Source organism: Triturus cristatus, chromosome 7 (genome assembly GCF_964204655.1).
Source record: "Triturus cristatus chromosome 7, aTriCri1.1, whole genome shotgun sequence".
NCBI classification, from domain to species: Eukaryota; Metazoa; Chordata; class Amphibia; order Caudata; family Salamandridae; genus Triturus; species Triturus cristatus.
The window spans coordinates 56,605,305-56,629,267 of record NC_140590.1 but is presented as its reverse complement, the minus strand read 5'-3'; the positions used below and the strand labels follow the sequence as shown (position 1 = coordinate 56,629,267).

Below are 23,963 nucleotides of genomic sequence, written 5' to 3'. Positions count from 1 at the left end.
CAAAGGGCCTAACCTATAAGGTTCAGGCGCCAGGATGAATGTATAAACATTCATGAGTAGATATCTGGTGTGTCTGATTCAAATTCAGAAATGGACAGTTAGCAGACAGACTCTCTCTGTGTGCTTCTCCACAACAAATTCAGCCACCAGGATGAATGTGTTCACACCTGGTATGTCCATTTTAATGTTGAAACAGGCAGGGAATGAGTATGAAAGATGATACTTCCTTGCATAGAAAGTTGTTTATTTTGTGGTACAAAATATCATAAAATGGAGATCAACAGGAAAAGACAGAATTTTATATATTTTTTCGAGTAATGAGGAATCTAATCTGATGACTCAATCTACAGTACAGACATAAAGATGGGTAGATGGCATGCTTTTGAACACTCGTCAGTCCGTCACCTCATAGCCCACTTCCACGTCGACAGCCTGGTCGCCACTAGTGTGTGGCAGCAGCAGGTGTTGAGTTCTGGGGTCCACGCTTAGATGCTGCTCTATTCAGAACACCTGTAGATCTCCTCTTTCTCGTTGATGAGCCAGAGGGCCCCAGAGTCAAAGGTCACATGCTTGATTTTGGAGCAGAAGTCGAGTGCCTTCCACTGGGTGCCCATGGGATTACTGTTTGTGATGCCCTCCCTGGAAAACAAAGCAAGAAGAGCCAACATTAGGAAAATAGGTAAAGGAGGCTCTCTCAGAAGCCTTGTCACCAGTGGACTACTTTATTGTGAGTAGTGTGGTTTAAATGTGTCTCACTACTTACTTGTAGATCTGCCAGAAAGAGGGGGAACGTGTCTAAAAGATCTGGAATATCCTTTAGAAGATAAAAAGCATGTCCAGGGGAAATAGCTTACTATGAGAAGTAATCAGATAGTCATTTCTAGAGAGTCAGATTGATCAGTTGCTTCTTGGTGGATGAGGACATGAACATTGTTTATTCACATTGACATTGGTCCATCATACCACCAGTGACACCGATGTGTTATATACCATTAGCAGCAGTTCTCCAGATTTGATTAGCATCCCAGATTAATATGCTTCAGAATTCTTTTACACATGTAGGAAAGATCTCTGACTGACAAGGAGGCATCATATGATTTTCTAGCATGACCCGAGACGGCATGTTCCAATACATCAGCTGGTACCCTGACACCCACGTACGAACCCCGGCATATTCATAGAAGGTAAGTAAATTGTACATTCTCTTTTATCCTGGTATCACGTGAGACAGATATATACTGATACACACATATGCAGGAAGTAAATGATACATCAGCAGATGCTTCACTAAGGGAAAGTCCTCTGTAAGATATCATTCTGGGGAGTTTCAGTTGAAGACCCGCGCTATTGAGAAAAAACTCCACAACGTATCAATCTAAGGATGGTCCTTCAGAGACCCCTCAACAAATGTGAAGAAACTCTACAGCATATTAATATGGTTAAAGCCCAATAAAGACCCTACTAGTGTGAACAAACACTACAACATATCCATCTAAGGAGGATCCTTCAGAGACCCCCTCAACAAATGTGAAGATACTCTACAGCATATTAATATGGGTAAAGCCCACTAAAGAACTCCACTATTGTGAACAAACTCGATAGAGTATTAATGTAGCAAGGGACCTTCAGAGACCACATCTACCACTGTGAAGAAACTCTACAGCTTATTATTATGGGTAGAGTACACTAAAGACCCTACTAGTGTGAACAAACACTACAACGTATCAATCTAGGGATGGTCCTTCAGAGACCCCTTGACAAATGTGAAGAAACTCTACAGCATATTAATATGGGTAGAGTCCACTACAAACCCCTGCTAGTGTGAAGAAACTGTACAGCATATTATTATGAGTAGAGTCCACTAAGACCCCCCTAGTGTGAATAAACTCTACACCGTATTAATCTAAGGAGGACACTTCATAGACCCCTCCACAAATGTGAAGAAACTCTTCAGCATGGTATGAGTAGAGTCCACCGTAGACCCCCACAAGTGTGAAGAAACTCTACAGCTTATTAATATGGGTAGAGTCCACTAAAGAACTCCACAAGTGTTAACAAACTCAATTGAATATTAATGTAGCAAGGGACCTTCAGAGACCACATCTACCACTGTGAAGAAACTCTACACCATATTATTATGGGTAGAGTCCACTAATGAACTCCTCTAGTGTGAACAAACTCCATAGAGTATTAATGTAGCAAGGGACCTTCAGAGACCACATCTACAAGTGTGAAGAAACTCTTCAGCATATTATTACGGGCAGAGTCTACTAAAGAACTCCACAAGTGTTAACCAACTCTATTGAGTATTAATGTAGCAAGGGACCTTCAGAGACCACATCTACCATTGTAAAGAAACTCTACAGCATATTACTGTGGGTACAGTCCACTAAAGGACTCCACTAGTGCGAACAAACTCTATAGAGTATTAATGTAGCAAGGGACCTTCAGAGACCACATTTACCACAGTGAAGATACTCTGCAGCATATTATTGTGGGTAGAGTCCACTAAAGAACTCCACAAGTTTGATCAAACTCTATTGAGTATTAATGTAGCAAGGGACCTCCAGAGACCACATCTACAAGTGTGAAGAAACTCTACAGCATATTACTGTGGGTAGAGTCCACTAAAGAACTCCACTAGTGGGCACACACTCTATAGAGTATTAATGTAGCAAGGGAACCTCAGAGACCACATCTACCACTGTGAAGAAACTATACAGCATATTACTATGGGTAGAGTCTACTAATGATCTAAGGAGGATATTTGATAGACCCCTCCACAAATGTGAAGAAACTCTTCAGCATAATATGAGTAAAGTCCACCGTAGACCCCCGTAAGTGTGAAGAAACTCTACAGCATATTATTACGGGTAGAGTCCACAAAAGAACTTCACAAGTGTTCACAAACTCTATTGAGTATTAATGTAGGAAGTGACCTTCAGAGACCACATCTACAAGTGTGAAGAAACTCTACAACATATTATTATGGATAGAGTCCACGAAAGAACTCCACTAGTGTGAACAAACGCTATGCTGTATTAATGTAGGAAGTGACCTTCAGAGACCACATCTACAAGTGTAAAGAAACTCTACAGCATATTATTATGGGTAGAGTCCACTAAAGAACTGCACTAGTGTGAACAAACTCTATTGAGTATTAATGTAGCTAGGGACCTTCAGAGACCACATCTACAAGTGTGAACAAACTCTACAGCATATCATTATGGGTAGAGTCCACAAAAGAACTCCATTAGTGTGAAAAAACGCTATACTGTATTAATGTAGCAAGGGACCTTCAGAGACCACATCTACAAGTGTGAAGAAACTCTACAGCATATTATTAAGGGTAGAGTCCAATAAAGAACTCCACTAGTGCGAACAAACTCTATAGAGTATTAATGTAGAAAGGGACCTTCAGAGACCACATCTACCACTTGTAAGAAACTCTACAGCATATTATTGTGGGTAGAGTCCACTAAAGAACTCCACTAGTGTGAACAAACTCTATAGAGTGTTAATGTAGCAAGGGACCTTCAGAGACCTCATCTACCACTGTGAAGAAACTCTACAGCATATTACTGTGGGTAGAGTCCACTAAAGAACTCCACAAGTGGGAACAAACTCTATAGAGTATTAATGTAGCAAGGGACCCTCAGAGACCACATCCACAAGTGTGAACAAACTCTACAGCATATTATTATGGGTAGAGTCCTCTAAAGAGGTCCACTGGTGTGAACAAACTCTATTGAGTATTAATGTAGCAAGGGACCTTCGGACACCACATCTACCACTGTGAAGAAACTCTACAGCATATTATTATGGGTAGAGTCCACTAAAGAACTCCACTAGTGTGAACAAACGCTATACTGTATTAATGTAGCAAGGGACCTTCGGACACCACATCTACCACTGTGAAGAAACTCTACAGCATATTATTATGGGTAGAGTCCACTAAAGAACACCACTAGTGTGAACAAACTCTATTGAGTATTAATGTAGCAAGGGACCTTCAGAGACCACATCTACAAGTGTGAAGAAACTCTACAGCATATTATTATGGGTAGAGTCCACTAAGACCCCCCTAGCGTGAATAAACTCTACAACGTATTAATCTAAGGAGGATACTTGATAGACCCCTCCACAAATGTGAAGAAACTCTTCAGCATAATATGAGTAGAGTCCACCGTAGACCCCCGTAAGTGTAAAGAAACTCAACAGCATATTAATATGGGTAGAGCCCACTAAAGACCCTACTAGTGTGAACAAACTCTATTGAGTATTAATGTAGCAAGGGACCTCCAGAGACTGCATCTACAAGTGTGAAGAAACTCTACAGCATATTATTCTGGGTAAAGTCCTCTAAAGAACTCCAGTAGTGTGAACAAACTCTATTGAGTATTATTGTAGCAAGGGACCTTCAGAGACCACATCTACCACTTTGAAGAAACTCTACAGCATATTATTGTGGGTAGAGTCCATTAAAGAACTCCACTAGTGTGAACAAACTCTATAGAGTATTAATGTAGCAAGGGACCTTCAGAGACTACATCTACAAGTGTGAAGAAACTCTACAGCATATTATTAAGGGTAGAGTCCATTAAAGAACTCCACTAGTGTGAACAAACTCTATAGAGTATTAATGTAGCAAGGGACCTTCAGATACCACATCTACAAATGTGAAGAAACTCTACAGCATATTATTATGGGAAGAGTCCACATGAGAACTCCACTAGTGTGAACAAATGCAATACTGTATTAATGTAGCAAGGGACCTTCAGAGACCACATCTACAAGTGTGAAGAAACTCTACAGCATATTATTATGGGTAGAGTCCACATAAGAACTCCACTAGTGTGAACAAATGCAATACTGTATTAATGTAGCAAGGGACCTTCAGAGACCACATCTACAAGTGTGAAGAAACTCTACAGCATATTATTATGGGTAGAGTCCACATAAGAACTCCACTAGTGTGAACAAATGCGATACTGTATTAATGTAGCATGGGACCTTCAGAGACCACATCTACAAGTGTGAAGAAATTCTATAGCATATTATTATGGGTAGAGTCTACTAAAGAACCCCACTAGTGTGAACAAACTCTATAGAGTATTAATGTAGCAAGGGACCCTTAGAGACCACATTTACCACTGTGAAGAAACTCTACAGCATAATACTGTGGGTAGAGTCCACTAAAGAACTCCACTAGTGGGACAAACTCTATAGAGTATTAATGTAGCAAGGGACCTTCAAAGACCACATCTACAAGTGTGAAGAAACTCGACAGCATATTATTATGGGTAGAGTCCACTAAGACCCCCCTGCGTGAATAAACTCTACAACGTATTAATCTAAGGAGGATACTTGATAGACCCCTCCACAAATGTGAAGAAACTCTTCAGCATAATATGAGTAGAGTCCACCGTAGACCCCCGTAAGTGTGAGGAAACTCAACAGCATATTAATATGGGTAGAGCCCACTAAAGACCCTACTAGTGTGAACAAACTCTATTGAGTATTAATGTAGCAAGGGACCTCCAGAGACTGCATCTACAAGTGTGAAGAAACTCTGCAGCATATTATTCTGGGTAAAGTCCTCTAAAGAACTCCAGTAGCGTGAACAAACTCTATTGAGTATTAATGTAGCAAGGGACCTTCAGAGACCACATCTACCACTTTGAAGAAACTCTACAGCATATTATTGTGGGTAGAGTCCATTAAAGAACTCCACTAGTGTGAACAAACTCTATAGAGTATTAATGTAGCAAGGGACCTTCAGAGACTACATCTACAAGTGTGAAGAAACTCTACAGCATATTATTATGGGTAGAGTCCACTAAAGAACTCCACTTGTGTGAACAAACTCTATTGAGTATTAATGTAGCAAGGGACCTTCAGAGACCACATCTACAAATGTGAAGAAACTCTACAGCATATTGTTAGACCTGTCGGCGGCCTTTGACACCGTCCCTCATGAGGGTCTGCTTGCTAGACTCTCAGAGATTGGTCTTCGAGGGACGGTGCTCCAGTGGTTTCGATCTTTCCTAGCAGGCCGTCGACAATCGGTCTGGGCTTCTGCTTGCTCCGCCGAGATGTCGCCATTGGGTGTCGGAGTTCCTCAGGGCTCTGTCCTGAGCCCAACTCTATTTAATATCTTCATGACCCCTCTGGCGGCCCTGGCGGAGTCTTTCGGGGCCCAGACCATCTCTTACGCTGATGACACCCAGCTCCTTTTTACCTGTGAGAGGGGTGCAGACTTCGATGGAGGTAGGATCCAGGGTTGTCTTGAGGCTGTGTTTCAGTGGTTCCATCATAACAGCCTCAAGTGCAACTCGGATAAATCCGAGGTCCTCTTCTTTGGGTGCAGCTCGGACCCGGATTGGAAAGTGTGGTGGCCTGAGAACATGTTTCCACCAGCAAGTTCGTCCCAGGTAGCGAAAAACCTTGGGATTAAGATCGACAATGGCCTCGCACTACGCTCGCAGGTAATCGGTCTCACAGGGACCTGCTTTGGCTTACTCCGGATGCTCCGCAAGTTCCTTCCCTTGTTATCGGAGGAACACAGGAAGATCACGGTGCAGGCGATGATAGGCTCGAGAATAGACTATTCCAACGTTCTCTATCTCGGCCTGCCAGAATACCTGCTTCAACGATTACAGGTTGTTCAGAATTCGGCAGCACGTGCTATTTTTGGACTATCTCGCCGTGCCAGAGCCTCGGGCCTTTTGGAGGCTCTGCACTGGCTTCCTGTCCGGAAGCGGATAGTTTTTAAATCTCTCACCCTGGCACACAAAGCCTTGCACACATCTGGAGCAAAATATCTTCAGAAAAGGCTGTCTTTTTATCGTCCTGCCAGATCGCTTAGGTCTGAAGCCTTGTTTTTTGCGGTAGTGCCCCGCGTGAAGAGAGCTCGCATTGGTGGCCGCTCCTTTAAATTTTTAGCGCCTCAGCTGTGGAATAAATTGCCTGTGTCCCTGCGCAGCACTACCAACCTGTTGGCCTTTAGGAAGGGGCTTAAAACTTGGCTTTTCACTTCTTAGTTTCAGGTCCTATCAGGTCTCTTCTCTTTCTGTTTCTGTTCATTTTTTCTGTTGTGTTTTGCGATTAGCGTGCAATTTAAAGCGTCGGGACACTCTTTCGAGTAGCCGCACGCTATACAAAAACCTGTTTAACATAACATAACATAACATAACATATTATTATGGGTAGAGTCCACATAAGAACTCCACTAGTGTGAACAAACGCAATACTGTATTAATGTAGCAAGGGACCTTCAGAGACCACATCTACAAGTGTGAAGAAACTCTACAGCATATTATTATGGGTAGAGTCCATTAAAGAACTCCACTAGTGTGAACAAACTCTATAGAGTATTAATGTAGCAAGGGACCTTCAGAGACTACATCTACAAGTGTGAAGAAACTCTACAGCATATTATTATGGGTAGAGTCCACTAAAGAACTCCACTAGTGTGAACAACTCTCTTGAGTATTAATGTAGCAAGGGACCTTCAGAGCCCACATCTACAAATGTGAAGAAACTCTACAGCATATTATTATGGGTAGAGTCCACATAAGAACTCCACTAGTGTGAACAAATGCAATACTGTATTAATGTAGCAAGGGACCTTCAGAGACCACATCTACAAGTGTGAAGAAACTCTACAGCATATTATTATGGGTAGAGTCCTCTAAAGAACTCCACTAGCGTGAACAAACTCTATTGAGTATTAATGTAGCAAGGGACCTTCAGAGACCACATCTACAAGTGTGAAGAAACTCTACAGCATAATATTATGGGTAGAGTCTACTAAAGAACCCCACTAGTGTGAACAAACTCTATTGGGTATTAATGTAGCAAGGGACCTTCAGAGACCACATCTATCACTCTGAAGAAACTATACAGCATATTATTGTGGGAAGAGTCCACTAAAGAACTCCACTAGTGGGAACAAACTCTATAGAGTATTAATGTAGCAAGGGACCTTCAGAGACCACATCTACAAGTGTGAAGAAACTCTACAGCATATTATTATGGGTAGAGTCCACTAAGATCCCCCTAGCGTGAATAAATTCCACAACGTATTAATCTAAGAAGGATACTTGATAGACCCCTCCACAAATGTGAAGAAACTATTCAGCATAATATGAGTAGAGTCCACCGTAGACCCCCGTAAGTGTGAAGAAACTCAACAGCATATTAATATGGGTAGAGCCCACTAAAGACCCTACTAGTGTGAACAAACTCTATTGAGTATTAATGTAGCAAGGGACCTCCAGAGACCACATCTACAAGTGTGAAGAAACTCTACAGCATATTATTCTGGGTAAAGTCCTCTAAAGAACTCCAGTAGTGTGAACAAACTCTATTGAGTATTAATGTAGCAAGGGACCCTTAGAGATCACATCTACCACTTTGAAGAAACTCTACAGCATATTATTGTGGGTAGAGTCCATTAAAGAACTCCACTAGTGTGAACAAACTCTATTGAGTATTAATGTAGCAAGGGAACTTCAGAGACCACATCTACCACTGTGAAGAAACTCTACAGCATATTACTGTGGGTAAAGTCCACTAAAGAACTCCACTAGTGGGAACAAACTCTATAGAGTATTAATGTAGCAAGGGAACTTCAGAGACCACATCTACCACTGTGAAGAAACTATACAGCATATCACTATGGGTAGAGTCTACTAATGAACTTCACTGGTGTGAACAAACTCTATAGAGTATTAAGGTAGCAAGGGACCCTCAGAGACCACATCTACAAGTGTGAAGAAACTGTACAAAATGGACCCCCACTAGTGTGAACAAACTATTTGGCATATTAATATGGTTAGATTGCACTAAAGACCCCCACTAGTGTGAACAAACTCTACTGCATATTCAGATCGTCTCTCCTTTCTGGGTATGGGATTCCCTTATATGTCACTGTATTATTATGGAGGTTGTATTTCCTATCTGTACAAGCATCTCTCTCCCCTTCATGAGAAGTGGTTTTAGTAGCCACTTACTTGGGTTAAGCGTTTGGCAAAATTACCTGACAAAGTCACAGCCATGAGCCGACTAGGTAAAGCCTAAATATTAAATTCCTATTATGGACCACTTCATCCTCTAGTGATATTGATGAGCAAGAACCCCAAAAAGAGTCACCTCGTGCCTGTTATTATCACTATACACATTTGTAGAACAAGGTCAGAAAGCAGTGGGGGCTGCCTTTGTGCAGGGATAGTTACCAAAGTTCCAGGATTAATTGAGAACAACATGTACACCGTGGCAACGAAAGCTTTGGCCAAAGTGGTCACTGTCAATAATCATTGCGTGGCGATATAGGAAAGGAAGAAAAAAAAGTCAATCAAATCTAGATTCATGTTGTTCTAGTTGTTTTAACAACTGCCAAAAGGAGGTGAAGAGGAACAATGAACTGAAATGGAGATCAGATGGACATGGGGGTGAGGGTGATGGGGACATGGTAAGGGGAGACAGGACGCAGTCGCTCAGGGAGGTTCATGTTTTAATGTTTGTCAGTTAGGACACTGGAAACATGATTATCCAAATGTAATACCTAATTCCAGCATTCAGCCCGAGTATCCAACATTCACTCAAATCACGCTGTTCCAATAACACGACTGAGATACGAGGACTGACATGTGAATACCTTGATTCCAGTTGACTAACATAGCCCATAAGTGAAGTGTGTGATAAATGGTGATCTCACTTCATGTCTTATTGATACTGGGGCTAGCCAGTCAGCTCGAAAACCTTTGCCTCTCTCAGGGTTGTCCATTGATGCAGTTGGCATTTTAACACTAAGATTCGCCACCAAATTACCGGTCCTTTTCTATCAGTCCAGGACCTACAACTGATCAACATGCCTTTCTGTGAAGTCCAATCTTACCTGCAAACGTTCTAAGTTGAGTTCTGTTATGTAAAGTAAATTGTATCATGTATTGTACCTGGGATGGAGTGTTCCTCAAAGTGCCTAAGGGAAATGAACATGAAGTTTGGAGTGTTGATCTGAAGGGTGGGAAGAACAAAGAAAAATGTGTAATGTAAAAATATCAGAAACATTGCTTAACAAGTCGCCTACTTCTCTATGGTGTGAACATGCCAATGATGTTAGTTGAAATATTTCTGCAGACTCTGTTAAAAAAGGTTAATCCGTTGAAAAAGCTGCCTTCTATCCCACAGTGTTCTCTACAGACGGGTGCTGGAATCTGACCTGTAGTTGCCACTTTAATCAAACAAGGAATTTTAATGCCCTCTGCAAGTCGTAGCAGTGCCCTCAATGTTACAGATTTGTACAGGATTTGGGCACATTTATGTTGTAGTACCTAACTTTTCTCTGGCACCCAACCCACTACCATCTTATTATATATGCCTGCCTCAGCAAAATGGTTTACTGTTGTTTATTTGTGCTCCGCTTCCTTCTCTGTTCCCATTCATGAAGAGAATCAGTATCTCATCATGTTCTAATTTTCTGGGGGTCACCTAACGTGTTGGAGACTCTCCCAGGGCTTCACGGAGTCTCCGTGTACAGAGTCTCCTTCCACAGGTCTCAAAAAGGATCTTGACTCTGGTCTATCCCAAGGGGTTGACTCTTGTTCAGTAGCTTGATTTCTTACTTCTTCCCCTCCGGACCAGTGCAAGGTTGATTCAATATATTTGCTCACTGACTTGACTACGAAAGAGAAATTACAGCTTTGTTTCTTCTATGTCTGATATTTAGATCATAACATATCCACTGGGGGACACAACCTGTCTGCATACCGGATCAAAGTCATTCGTAAGTTGCAACACCCAGTCACTGTCTCTCAGATTTGCACCTTCTTGGGGATGGTGGAATGTTGCTGACAATAGATTTTGAGTTTTTCATCTCCAATTTAGCTTCTTCAGCGTTTTTGAAGAAATATTTCCCCAAATCTCTACAATGGATTGAGGATGCAGAGCTAGCTTTTGTGCAGGTGAAACAAGCATTGTCTTCTGCCCCGCTCTGGAACTACATGATTATTCTAGACCCATTAGTATAGAACCAGCCTGGTGGCTTAGTGGACTAAATCCTCCACTGCAGAGCCCTGTGTTTGACTGTATGGTCACAGGTTCAAATCCTGGCGGACCGCTCTGCCTTTCATTTTTCTGAGGTCAATAACATGAGTACCAATGAGTTTAAGTAACAAGAAACATCTGTTATTCAGAACCAAGATACCCTTCTGGGTGAAAGTGCTCTTCACAAAAACGCATGTTATGTTATGATTACCTTGTGTTGTCATGTACAAAATGGTTGCAGTCCAGGAGTGCTGGTACAAGATCATGGTGATAAAAAGGAAACCTATTTCATATCACTCTTTCATTCTTGCCACCCCCTGGCAGCAGCTCTCTCACTTTGTTTGTGGTCTGTGATGGCCTCTGCTCTTCTCAGTAGAATGCCCTGAATATATTGTTCTGGATTACACTTTGATAGTAGCTGTATCCTGTCCTGTAGCTGTGGCTGCCTTAATACTCACCACAAACACTCAGTATTTTTCGACTGCCCAGATGTCCCAATATGAAATACAGTTACACTCTACCACCCACATTACATTACTCCACTGTCCGATATTAAGATCAGCGTATCTGGGACCTGCTATCAAGATGTAGATGCAGAACTCACAATTGTTTGCTTGTAACTGAACAGTTGACTGAACCCAGCTTTGAGATGTTTGTTGTCCTCATGATTGTTTGTGGAATTGTGTACCATGTAAATGAATCATCTCGCAGAAATGATGTTGGAAACCTTGTTGCTGGATGGTTTGAGCGTATATTGCATGAGGTTATAGAGAGCCGCGGTCTTCCTGGAGTCATTCTGCCCAGGTAGCTGACCTCTTTGGCCTCACATGTGCTCATATTTTTTCTTATTGCACATCAGTCCTCTCAAGTGAAGTCTTCAGGAGTAATGCATTTACGGATGAAACGGCTATGAAAACCACATCCTCTCAGAATCATGAAATTGCTGTGCTCAGTAAAGATTAATTCCTTGTCCTTACGCTGACGACTTTGTTTCTGATAGGAATGGACATCAAAAAACGAAAGCAGTTGTAGATCAAGCAAAATTGTAAAATGGATTCAGACAGCAGGTGTTGGGCGTGGTAGCCCCAGCATTTCTTCTCCCCAACCTTGCTAGGGTGTCCTCTGGCCATGCCCATGTTGGACAGTGTGCTCTGAGCCCCTTTGCAGCCCACTGGTTTTCTTCTCTTTTTCCTTCAGTTGCCCAACAGATTTGCCATTCCTGTGCCACAGCAGGCCCACAGCATTGGAAAAGGGATCAAGACCAATTGCTTTAAATTATTGTGATAGCGGATGTCATATTGATTCACTCACTACAATTTTGATTTTCATATTTGTACTCGTGTTAAACGCACCTGTACTTCCCTTCCCTGACATATTGAGCTTGGCTCTCATACTTGGCTACTTCTTGCATCTTTTTTCAAAGTCCTTTTGTGCTCTTCCCATGAGAACTGGTGCACCTGTTGATCCAAGTTCCAGTTTTTGACAACACATGTACATCCATTCAAAGCAGTGCACGTGGAAACCTATAGAAAGTCATGCTTATTGGGGAGAAGTTAGCATTAGATGCTCACTGCTAGCGTAGGGGACATGTTTCTGCTTCGATTACCAATATATTCAATGTTGCTTGTTTTGCTAAATAAAATTGTGCAGACTTCCCACAGGCATAAGAGTGGTCCCTGATATGTCTGACACAATGAAGGAAGATACATCTGCAAGGACACGCTACAAAGTTCGGAGCTATAAGTGATCTAGGGCCAGATGTACGAACATTTCATCTTGCGAGTCTCTAAGGGGCATATCAACAACGAGGCGATAGAAAATTATCGCCGCTTTTGCGTCCGTTTTCGGCTGAAAAGCAGCGATAATTTTATCGCCTAATTAGCAAGGTCACGCTAACGAGTGAAACCTTGCTTTGGACCTTGCTTTAGCGTACGAAATCTTAACTCCCAGCTTTGCATCTCTAATGAGATGCAAAGTTGGCATTCCTGACCTAACATAACAGGAGAAATGTCGCTAAGCGACATTTCTCCTATAATCAAGCCCCACGCTATGAAGCATAGCGGCAGGAAAAGTAGCGATAACCCCTGTTATCGCTACTTTCCTTACGCCTGCTTCAGGACTGACTTAGCCATGATATCCTATGGAGGGTGGATATCATGGCTAAGTTTGTGAGTCCCTATCAACAAGCTAACGCCACATTTTGTGAGATTATCGCTGGGTTTCCAGCGATAATCTCACGTTAGGCAGTTAGCGCTAGGATTTTTATCGCTTTTGAGATAAGCGTTGCTAATAGCACACTATCTCAGCGATAAAAATCCACACTAGCCGGCGATAATTATCCTAGCGCTAAGTGTGCTTAGCGATAATTATCGCCGGCTGTTGTTGATATGCCCCTAATTGCGATGTTTTGCGACTCACAATTAGAGACTCACAAAAAGAAATGTGTCTCAAACACATTAGCGATTCCAGAATGGGTCGCAAGAGACCTGCCTCATCAATATTCATGAGGCAGGTCGCATTATGCGACCCTACGGGAATTGGCAAAAACACAGGGATGGTGGCCTGCTGAGGACAGCAGACCACCATGTCTGTATTTGCTTTTAAATAAAGCAACTTGATTTTTTTAAATGCAGCCTGTTTTCTTTAAAAGAGAATGGGATGCATTTCAAAAAGAAAAAATAAACATTGCTGTTTAATTTTTTAAGTGTAGGCAGTGTTACGTGGGGCCACTGCCTGGTCTTAAGAACGTTTTTGTTACCATATACAAGGGTGAAGCAAGAATTATATTCTGGAGCGAGGCTTATCAGAGTATAGCCTACAATGTGGACATTAGTCCCTTCCTGCCACATGGTGCCTTTACAAACCTTCTAATCAGGGTTCGGTCTCGAATTGCAGCTCCCCCACAGTCAGGTTCATTACCCATTCCCACAATGGCAGTAATGGTATTGTTCTGTTTCATCAAGATGAAACATTCATTTATGCCTCTTAAAAGACAGGACTTCCATGAAACATGTCCGATATAGTTAGGCAATTTCCTTGTTTCCACTTGTGAAAGGGTCCTGGCACTATTATTGGTGGGAAGGCAGGCTTATGATGAACAGGAGCATGTCGTGCGGGAAAGAGAGTCAGACTAGAACTCCTCGTAAGGTTATTCCAGACTCTCAGTGTCGTACTTGTCGGTGTCAGTGTAGTATTTGTGGGAGTACTACTGTAGGCATTTGGGGGTCTGTCTGGCTTTGCTTTCCAAGCAAGATCGCACCTGCCTGTCACAGCCTTGAACATGTACATCCATACTTTACCAGTTTCCCTGTGAATCAGTCAGAAGAAATGAAGTGTGCTGCCCAGTAATAAAATGCCACATTTTTACATTTAAAATTCTTCTTTCTCCTGCTCAATATTATATTTGTTTGGTGTTTGTCACCTCTCAATTCTTTCTCTCCTGTTGGAATGTCTTGTGCACCTGAGGGCTCAACCATGGGTGGGAGACGGTGTTTGTTGGGCAGCTGAAAGAGATGGCTTTCTTTGGCTGACAGGCACATATTGACTGACCTTCACTACTACCCTGCTTGAAGTATTAAAGCTCAACAGTGCCCATAGCTTGGTACAACTGGGCACTCACACAGCTGTGGCCTTATTGTGGGGTACCCTCGCTAGTTGCAGGAGAATTATTGGGTAGCAGTGGAATTGTACGATTGAAGAGGATTTTACAGTTGTCAGAATTGTTAGGGGGCAAGGGATCCTAGGATTTAGAGGATTGTGAGAAATAGTAGAATTTTAGGGAAGTGTAGACTTGGAGGGAGATTCTGGGATTGGAAGGTTGTTGGGGTTCTAGTGCTTTTGCCGAATTGTAGGGCTGCTTGGGATACACAGTAAGACTGACAGGGGATTATAATACTTCAAAGGATTGAAAGGGTGTCAGTTGTTTGAGCGTTACAATGGAATTGTTGGGTTGCAGGACATAATATGGTTGTAGGGACGTTTAGGTTATATGAGACTTTCCTTAGTACGACTGGTGGTTCAGTAAGGTTGGTAGGGGCTAAAGGATTGTGCAGTGTTGTAGAGTTGCCACAGGTAGTAGTGTGGAGGTGATAGTATGGTCGTGGAGGAAAGGTCGGGTTGGGATGGGATTGTGAAGTGGCAGTGGGATAGCACAGTCGCAGACAGGAGATTGTAGAGTTGAGTTTCAATAATAAGGTTGCAGTAGACTGCAGACTTGCGAAGGAGTTAGAGAGTTGCTAAGTGTCTTAGAGTTGCAGAACACATGCAAGGTTGAGGTGTATGCTAGGTTTGTGTATGTTTATGGGTGAATTGTTGCAATGCAAGGGAGACTAGATTTGAATGGATATTGAAGTACTGCAAAGGAATGTAAGGTTCTAAGTCTCGTCGGATTGCAGGCAATAGAAGGGTGGTGGGTTATAGAATTGTTTTGGAAGGATTGCATGGTGGAAGCAGACCGGTAGGGAGACAGGGGGATGGCAGACTTACAAGTACTCTAAAGTAGGTGTCTGCTTGCTGCTCTATGGGATCAGAAGGTTGTTAGGGTTGTAGGGTTGCAGCAGAGTTGTAGTTGTGCATGGAAACACTAGGAGGCTAGTTGTAAGAAAAGACTGAAACTCTCATACCTTTGGTAGACAGTGCCCTCGGCGGTGACACCATAAACTGAGCCGTCTGTGCCAACCTCTATCATACTGAGGCTGCCCGCCACGTTGGTCCACATGGTTCCTGCACAGGCTCCAGAACTAGTGCCTGAGCGATAGTAGATGGCATTCACGGCATTGACCCCCCAGCACCCCCATAAGCCACAGCTGTAGTACTTTAGACCACCTAGGATGTAAACCCAAGCTGGCGTGGGAGGTCTAGCAAGCACCGCAGCCTCGCTCAGGCAGTAGGGAGCATCCACGTAGTTGGCTCCAACCACCAGCTTGTTTCCACCAGCGTCGATCTGCTTCAGGAGACCTAGGGAAAGAGCATTGGAAAATAGAAACAGGTGAGATAGTTTACCTTCTTTGTAGGATCATGGTCATCAACCTTTACATGCAGACATAGGCCTTCACAAGGGTAAATAAACTGGACAAAAGAAACCAGCAGGGTCATTTTTGAATTCCTATCCAAGTGCAGGTTAGGGAGATTACATCTTTCCTCGTGCTCCCAAGAATGGAAGGGAGAGATTTGGCTCTCTAGTCTATAGTCTTCACTAGAAAGAACCACATCCCATACAGCTATGTTTCATGAGCTAGCAGTGTTCATGCCAACCAATAGCAAGATGGTATTCTTACTAAGTAACCAACAGCAGGACAATGTTCACACAGATCTGATCAGTAGTACATCAAAGGTTTTACAGAACAAACTGTCAGGCTTATACCCTGATTCTTGAAGTCACAGGGCTCACTAAACGATACCAAAGAGGAGAATCTCAGCATGCTCGGCACACTAGGACACATGGTACGGAGTCTGTGATGCAAAGTTGGATACCCAAACCACCTTATCCCTACAGGTAGCTAGGTGGAGCAGTGAAGGACTAGCTCAAAGGTTGTGGTGTAAATGTTGAAAATAGATAGAGTATAACAGCTATTACAGTTACAATAAAGCCAGAGGGTCAGATTCATAAACTGTATTTTGTAGTGCGTTTAGTAGTCCTACAATAATGATACTCAAATACTACAACATTTAATTCACAGACATACATACAGCAATCTCTACTCTTATCTTTTCTGTGTGAAGGTCTCTGCCACAAGAGAGGAGATCTTCGCACACATAGGTCTACGGTTTAGTACCAAATGTGGGAGGGACAGAGGGCAGTGGAAAATACTTACTCCTGAATGGGAGGTATTTAGGATGGTGTAGCGAGGGGTTTAGGGACGGACAAGCGAAAACAGAACACCCATTCACATAAGAGTAAGCCCGTTGCTGTTGACAAACACGACTTACAAATTTATCACAACCAAAAAGGACCCAACACAGTCCAGCATCATACACGGCCAGTCACAGGTGCAGCAGCTCAATCACATCGAAAATAATAGAGGTAAAGGCTTAATAAAACACCCCACAGGATATAATATTAAACAAATGAAATTATTTTTACTTTTGAATTAAATAAATATAAAATAATATGATTTCTTGTTAAAAAGTTAGATTACATAAAGAATTCAAGATTTTATCATTTTGAAAATTAACATATTTTTTTTTAAAATAATTAAATTAAACTTTAAAAACGAATATATTAATTTAAATTAATGCAAAAACATAGAACTATTAGCTAAATGTATTACTAATTAAATATGAAACGGTGGGTAAAATATTAATTTATAAATATTATTTTTAATTTCGATTAAAATTAATATTTTACATTAAAAGAATATATTTCAGGTGTTTCATTATATAATGAAGATTTACTTATGTTATTGTGCAGTTATATTTTATATTATTAGTTCTATGTTAATATTTTTTAAATTTAAGTTACATTTTTATTTTACATTATAATATTTTAATGCATTTTTATGAATTATTAAACTATTTAACTTATCTCTGTACTTAACCATAGGGAGATTCTCGCCTTCATGTGAAATGTTACTAGTAGTAACTTCACACCCATAAATTCAGTCCCAGATATCTCCACCCCCTGTACTGAGGGGGTGGAGATATGTAAGTCTTCATTTTGGTATAAATCTACACCCAGAAATGGTGAATAGGAAAAAAAGTGCAGATTTACACCTAAATGCAAGAATACATTTACAAATGAGTAAATCTACACAAATAAATTAACCTTTGTGAATCTGTTTCACAATCCCTAGAGTAGTTAACATAGCACTTTATTGTTAAGACCTTTAAGTATATAAAGATATTTACTGCCAAATAAAAGAACCAAACAATAGAAATCACAGAATTTACTAAATATTGCATATGAAATACAAGTAGCAGCTCAGGAAATCTAATTTACACTCCACATATACTGAGTGCGATCACTAGCTATAAGCAAATGCTGTGTTGTTGCAATTATTTTTGAAGAGACCTTCCATCAAAGATAGAACCCCCTGATATACTATTTAAGGTCACAAACTGATTTTAATATCTAGTACAATTAACAACACAAAATACGAAGACTGTACCTTGTGGGCAGAGATAACAAGATTTTAGTACATTACAATCAAGAGTCTCGACGTTCACAGTGAAATGTTACTTGTGCATGAAAATTGCTTTGTCTCTGTTTAGGTTAAGTTTCCACAGTACCCTGTGCATTTCATGACCCCAAAGATGGTAGCGTTGGGATGAAAAAGCCCCTCGCATGGTGATAGAAGTGTACCTCTGCCCTGAGAGTCCCCAATTGCAGTGATGTCTGGATCCCTGGAGCTGATTTTTGTTGTCACAGACGAACAGCAATAATGCGTGTGCTCCACGATATAGGCCTGTCTCACAAATTGCAGTCTTTTTGTCCCCAAAAGTGCACCCAAAGCGCTACCCTCATAGTGGTAAAAGTCTGCTGTCTTTGCCAGGAGTTAAGTAGCACGAGCGCGCTGGTGGCAGCATACTGTGTAGTAATCAGTAGAAGTGAACAGGCCTTTTTAGCTGTGTCACTGGAGTGAGGCCCACAGGCTCACTCATGTAAAGTTCTGCTGCTCTGTGCTGAATTCACCTTTGGCCTACACCAAGTTAGCATGTAGTGTTGGCCAGGGTATGTGTGTTATGAATATATACAATAACATCGCATGCGTTTACAACGCATGCAATTACAACACAGTCGTTACAACGACTGCGTTGTTACATCGCAGTACATTACAACGCAAGTCGTTACAACGACTTGCTCTAGATGGCGCCCTGGACTTAGGAATAGTATACTTTACTATTCCAACTCCAGTGTGTGCAACAGTATGGAAGGTGTTGGAATAGTAAATTACACTATTCCTTAGTTTAGAGTGACATTTAGAGCATGTTGTTGTAACCACATGTGTTGTAATGTATTGCGATGTAAAAACACGGCTGTTGTAACGACCGCGTTGTAAAGGTAACGCGATGTAATGACCGCGTTGTTAAGGTTGTTTCGCGTGTGTTATATGCATGGGCTGGCTGTATGTGTGCCAGTAAATGGTACAGTACATAGAAGATTCTGGGTTACATTTTGGGAGACCCAGGGCTGACTGGAGGAGCAGGAGGAGGTAGAGGAATCCCTCCCAGGCAGATGTGTGTATTGCTGCATTCCTGTAAGCTGGGTGAGGCATACACACTGTAGGAAGGAAAGCCAGGCACTGCAGCACACTTCGAAGGGTGGTCTTTAATTCAAAGAGAGGTTACTGGAAATGATCTCGGCATATCTCAGGAAGGAGATGGGGCTGATAAGAGAATCATGAAGAAGAAGGCTGAGGTCCTGGGGTATCCTTTTAATGTGCATTTCACTGTAGATGATGTCCAGGTGTGAACCTCTAGTCACTCCTATGGCCTGTGTTGTCGGGCTCAGATTTAGAGTCACTCCTGCTGTGGCATTCTGCTTTTTGGAGGAAGGGTAGGGCAGAGGAGAGGGGAACTTGAAAAGGACACTGACCGCCAGCACAAACTTCAAAGACTCAGACCCAAAATCACATTTGGTGTCTGGAAATGGAGTATAAGAAGGGGAGCTTGAGGCCCCCAAAATTTTTATCTGCCAAGCAGCCAGACAGGCTTTGTGATGAGGGTAAGTTCTGCAAGACTCTTCTGCCTGTGACTAGGGCTGAAGTCTAAGGCCTTCCAGTCTCCCAGTTGGGCGGGGGATATCACCCAGAGACATCCAAGTCCACCGGCCCCTTGTGCCTGGAGCACCAGTGTCTGCTTGCTTACCAAGACCAGTGAGCCCCGAGAGGAAGAGAAGAAGGGAGTGAGATCCAGTGGGGGATCTTAGAGAGTGAGACGGTTTAAGTTGGTGACCCACATACAACAGAGGAGAGCCGCTGTGAAGTGAGCCGTAAACTTTACTGCATTGATCGGTTGATTGTCTGTGTGCAGGTGTAAGTCAGTGACCCCCATACGCCAGAAGGGGCCTCTGTTAAGATTGCCATGCCGATCAGGCCGTCGCCTTGAGCAGGGTAAGTTAGAGACCCTGTATACTAGAAGGGGGTGCCGTGAAGATTGCACTGCCGTTTGGGCCATTGCCCCGTGCGGTGTGAGTTGGTGACCGCGTATGTCAGAGGGGGCTGCCATAAAGACAGGCATGGCGTTCGAGCGATTGCCCATGTGCAGTGTGAGTTGGTGACCACGCACTCCAGTGGGAGCTGCTGACCAGAGGAATCTGTTACTGTGACAATCATGCCACTGGCTGAGCAAAGAGCAGGTGTGGTGACCCCGAATGCCAAAGAGGGCCACCGGAGGAAGAAGAGGAGCACCGCCTGGTGGATGCCATTTTATAGAGAAGAGGCCATTGTAGTGACCAGTGCCAGACCAAGCCCTTACTCAGGAACAGAACTAGGAAGTGCTGACAATAGGAGACTTGCTTTTGCATCAGTGAAGCACCGAGGACATGCGGCTGCTGTCCCTGCAGAGCTGCATGTTTGATACTCAGCTGAGGCAGCTGCTTCAGCCGCCATGGTTGTGAGAGAGATGCTCTCTGAGACTTTTGTTGGACAATACCTGCTGTTATGGGTAAGACTGAGCTAAGGGCCGGAGGGCCCCTGGGGAACTTGTCTGCCAGACATCAATTTAGAGCTGGAGCACTTTTGACTTTTTTATTGGAGTCTAAGTGGGACTCCTGAAACTGAGCCTGCTATTAGGATCTAACCTTAATGTACCTGATACTTAGGCTGTCCGGTTTTAAGTTTAAACCTATAATAACTGATAAAACACCAGTGAAAGAGAAATAGCCCTCACCAGTGAAAACATATAAACACTGAAAAAACACCTGCGCAACCACAAACTAAATACCATTCAAAGAAAGCAAAAGGAGGGTGATAAGAGTCTTTTTTTCTTCCTGAAGGGGCCAATACAATGTAACTTTGTTATAAAAGCTAGCAGCAAGTAAGACTGGGCTAACATTATTCTGCTTGAGTTTTGTTGTTTAGGGATGCCACTAAAATGTTGTTTTTTCTTCCTTTTGCTTTTTAGATACATGGTTTAGAAGCATGTTTTAGGTCTTGTTTAATTTTTTATATACTGTAGAGAATCAGGAAATATCAAAATCATATTTGATATTTTGGCTGTGTTTGATTCTTTCACTGGTGTCGTGTCATCACATTTACCCACAGAGAATGTGTAAAAACTCTTGATACATCAGCCCCAAGTTTCTGGTGAGTCAGTATTTTTTTTTTTTAAACTTTTTTTATTAGAAAAACATCGACATCAAGGCATAGTTTCACAGCAACACAGCATAGGTAAGTGCAAGCACAAGGATTCACCAATACAGAGGATAATGAGACAGTTGGAATCACGGCGAGGGGGAGACATCTACATCGTGCAGTCTGGGGGGGTACATATTTCGCCTCTATATAAGTTCCAGGGGGTCCAAATCTTGCACCATTTCCGGGGGCAGCCCCTCGCAATGTAAGGTGAGTCAGTATTGATAGTATGTGACTTGCCAACACCTGAGGCTTTAAACATTCAATGCAAGGTATAGTGACAAGTATATGTGAAAAGAGTGCTATCACCAAGCATCTGGGTTAGTGGTGAAAACATGCCACCAGACGTTTGGAAAAACATGGAACGCAGTGTCACTTGGAATGCTCTGCAAAAAGGTTCTTTCCAAGTTCAACAAAGATTGGAGTGATATGGTTTGTATTTTGCAGTGATTCAGCTACGTATATGAAAATGTTGTGTGATGTCCTGTCAAAATCGATACCTGAGCTGAAGTTCTTTCCTGTAAGAGATCCTTGCCACTTGTTAGATCATATGCTGCAAGCATCTTTACAATCTTCAGAGTTATTGAAGAATGCTATTGACTTTTTAGTCCATTCTGGTGGAGTGTTTTGATATCCATAGGAACTAAAATGCAAATATTTCTCATTTGTGCTTTGTGTGGCACCAAAGATAGAGTCATTCCAACTCTGTCATTTAGATGATGGTTCTCAGTCCAAGGGGCGATGAATGCTAAATTATCCATGTGGCAACCATTTACAAACTTTTTGCTGAGTAATGATGGCAAAGGCAAGAAACGTAAGGATCTTTGGTCGCATATTGATAAGAATATAGCATGTTACATCACATGCTATCACATTGCGTTATATTACAACGTGGTCGTTACAACGGCCGCGCTGTTAAAACGTGATACCTTTACATCGCAAGTCATTAGATCGACTTGCTGTAGGGGGGGCGCTGGACTTAGAAATAGTATAATTTACTATTCCAACTCCAGCCTGTGCAACAGTAGGGAAGGTGTTGGAATAGTAAATGATACTATTCCTTAGGTTACAGCGCCCCCTACAGCAAGTCGATCTAATGACTCGCGATGTAAAGGCATCGCGTTCTAACAACGCGGTCGTTGTAATGACCGCGTTGTAATAGTTAAGCGATGTGATGACAGCGTTGTCAACGCTGTTTCCCATCGATAGTGATGTGAAAAAAAGTACTCTTTATTGCATTCTTGGATTTTTACAGGAAAACATAGCTGCTGTAGTGGACATAATAAAAAAACTAGAGTCTGAAAACACCCTTGTCTGCTGAGTGCTCAGCATAATTGGTGTAGATGTGCAACATCCTCTTGAGAGTAGGCTGGGCAACACCTTTAGTGACTCTGGCACTGCAACATGTTCAATGTTAGAGTGCTTGCCACTTGGTAAGTAAAGCAATGTTGAAGAGCAATTCAGGAACTTTTATTTTACAATGTATGAAAAATGGCTTGCAATGATGCATGGAAATGTCCCTTCACCAACCATTATATGAAGAAAGGGGTAAGGCCCTAAAGGACAAATACCAGAGAGGGCCGTATTCAATAAGTACAACGAAAGGCAACCCGGTATTCTGATTAATTCATGCAGTTTCCGTATTGCAATAATCACATTCAATAATTTCATATGATTCGGTTATTTATTAAACCTTTTTTTTCTTTTAGTGTTTTTTTTAACCTTTTCAAAATTATATACATTAGAGGGAACACAGGTGTAAAAAGACTTCTAATACTTCTGGTCCAACACATATCAAATTAATTCCACTATTTAATCACTGATAACCACTGTTTTTTAAAGGTATTGAAATCACTTGAATACACTGGGAAAAAAAAAAGAATTTACCAAAAATAGAAATTGAAAACAGGAAAGACTACTTATAGTGTATGGGGAATATCCACTACCGCCAGTAATACGGCAGTGAACTTATGGGACTACCATTAAATACTAGAGTCTTGACCTCAGGGGACTGTGTTTATTGTTTGTGTATGCTGTATTTTAATTTGTGTTCACATATACATACAGGACAATCATTTATTGCTCCTATTGAATGTATTTTGAGTTGTGAGCCCCTGCTCACCACCTGTATCTACCTCTTCCAGAGAAACCTTGTGCTGCCAGCACCAGCTACCACTGAGAGTCAAGTGCTGAAAGGGTAATTAGCCCAGTTGATTAGAATCCATAATATATCAGCCCTGGAACATCAGGAATAATTGGCCTCAACCCCCATGGTTGGACCCAGTAGCTCCTGCTTGCTCTGTGGCCCTCTGAAAGAAGTTTAGACAGGTAGCTACAATGGGTCAGCTGCTCCAAGCCTAAGTGGAGGGGCAAATTCTGGCACTGACAGGATCATGTGAGGTTGGTGGGAGCATCAAACAGAGGTTTGGCCACTGGGATAATTTCGAGTGAGATGACCTCAGGCACCTGGGATACAAACTCATGGACTATGCTGAACTTGTGTGAGTTTGTTTGGAGATGGACCTCTGCATGGAAAAGCAGGTCCAGGAGGCAGTCAGGTTTTGCTCAAGGATTCTTCTTTTGGCATGTAGGCGACTGTCTTTGGTGCCACATCGGAAAGAG

General features: G+C 42.2%; 1 protein-coding gene across 1 annotated transcript in view; it reads right to left on the bottom strand.

Moving 5' to 3' along the window:
- Window positions 1-227: 227 nt before the first annotated feature.
- LOC146808797 (fish-egg lectin-like) overlaps window positions 228-23,963 on the bottom strand; it is a 68,659-nt gene continuing 44,923 nt past the window's right edge. The window contains exons 3-4 of the mRNA XM_085615609.1: window positions 15,672-16,005; window positions 228-639 (exon numbers count right to left, since the gene is read on the bottom strand). Coding sequence (XP_085471735.1) covers window positions 498-639; window positions 15,672-16,005 — 476 coding nt within the window. The 3' untranslated portion in view covers window positions 228-497. The remainder of the gene's footprint in view (window positions 640-15,671; window positions 16,006-23,963) is intronic.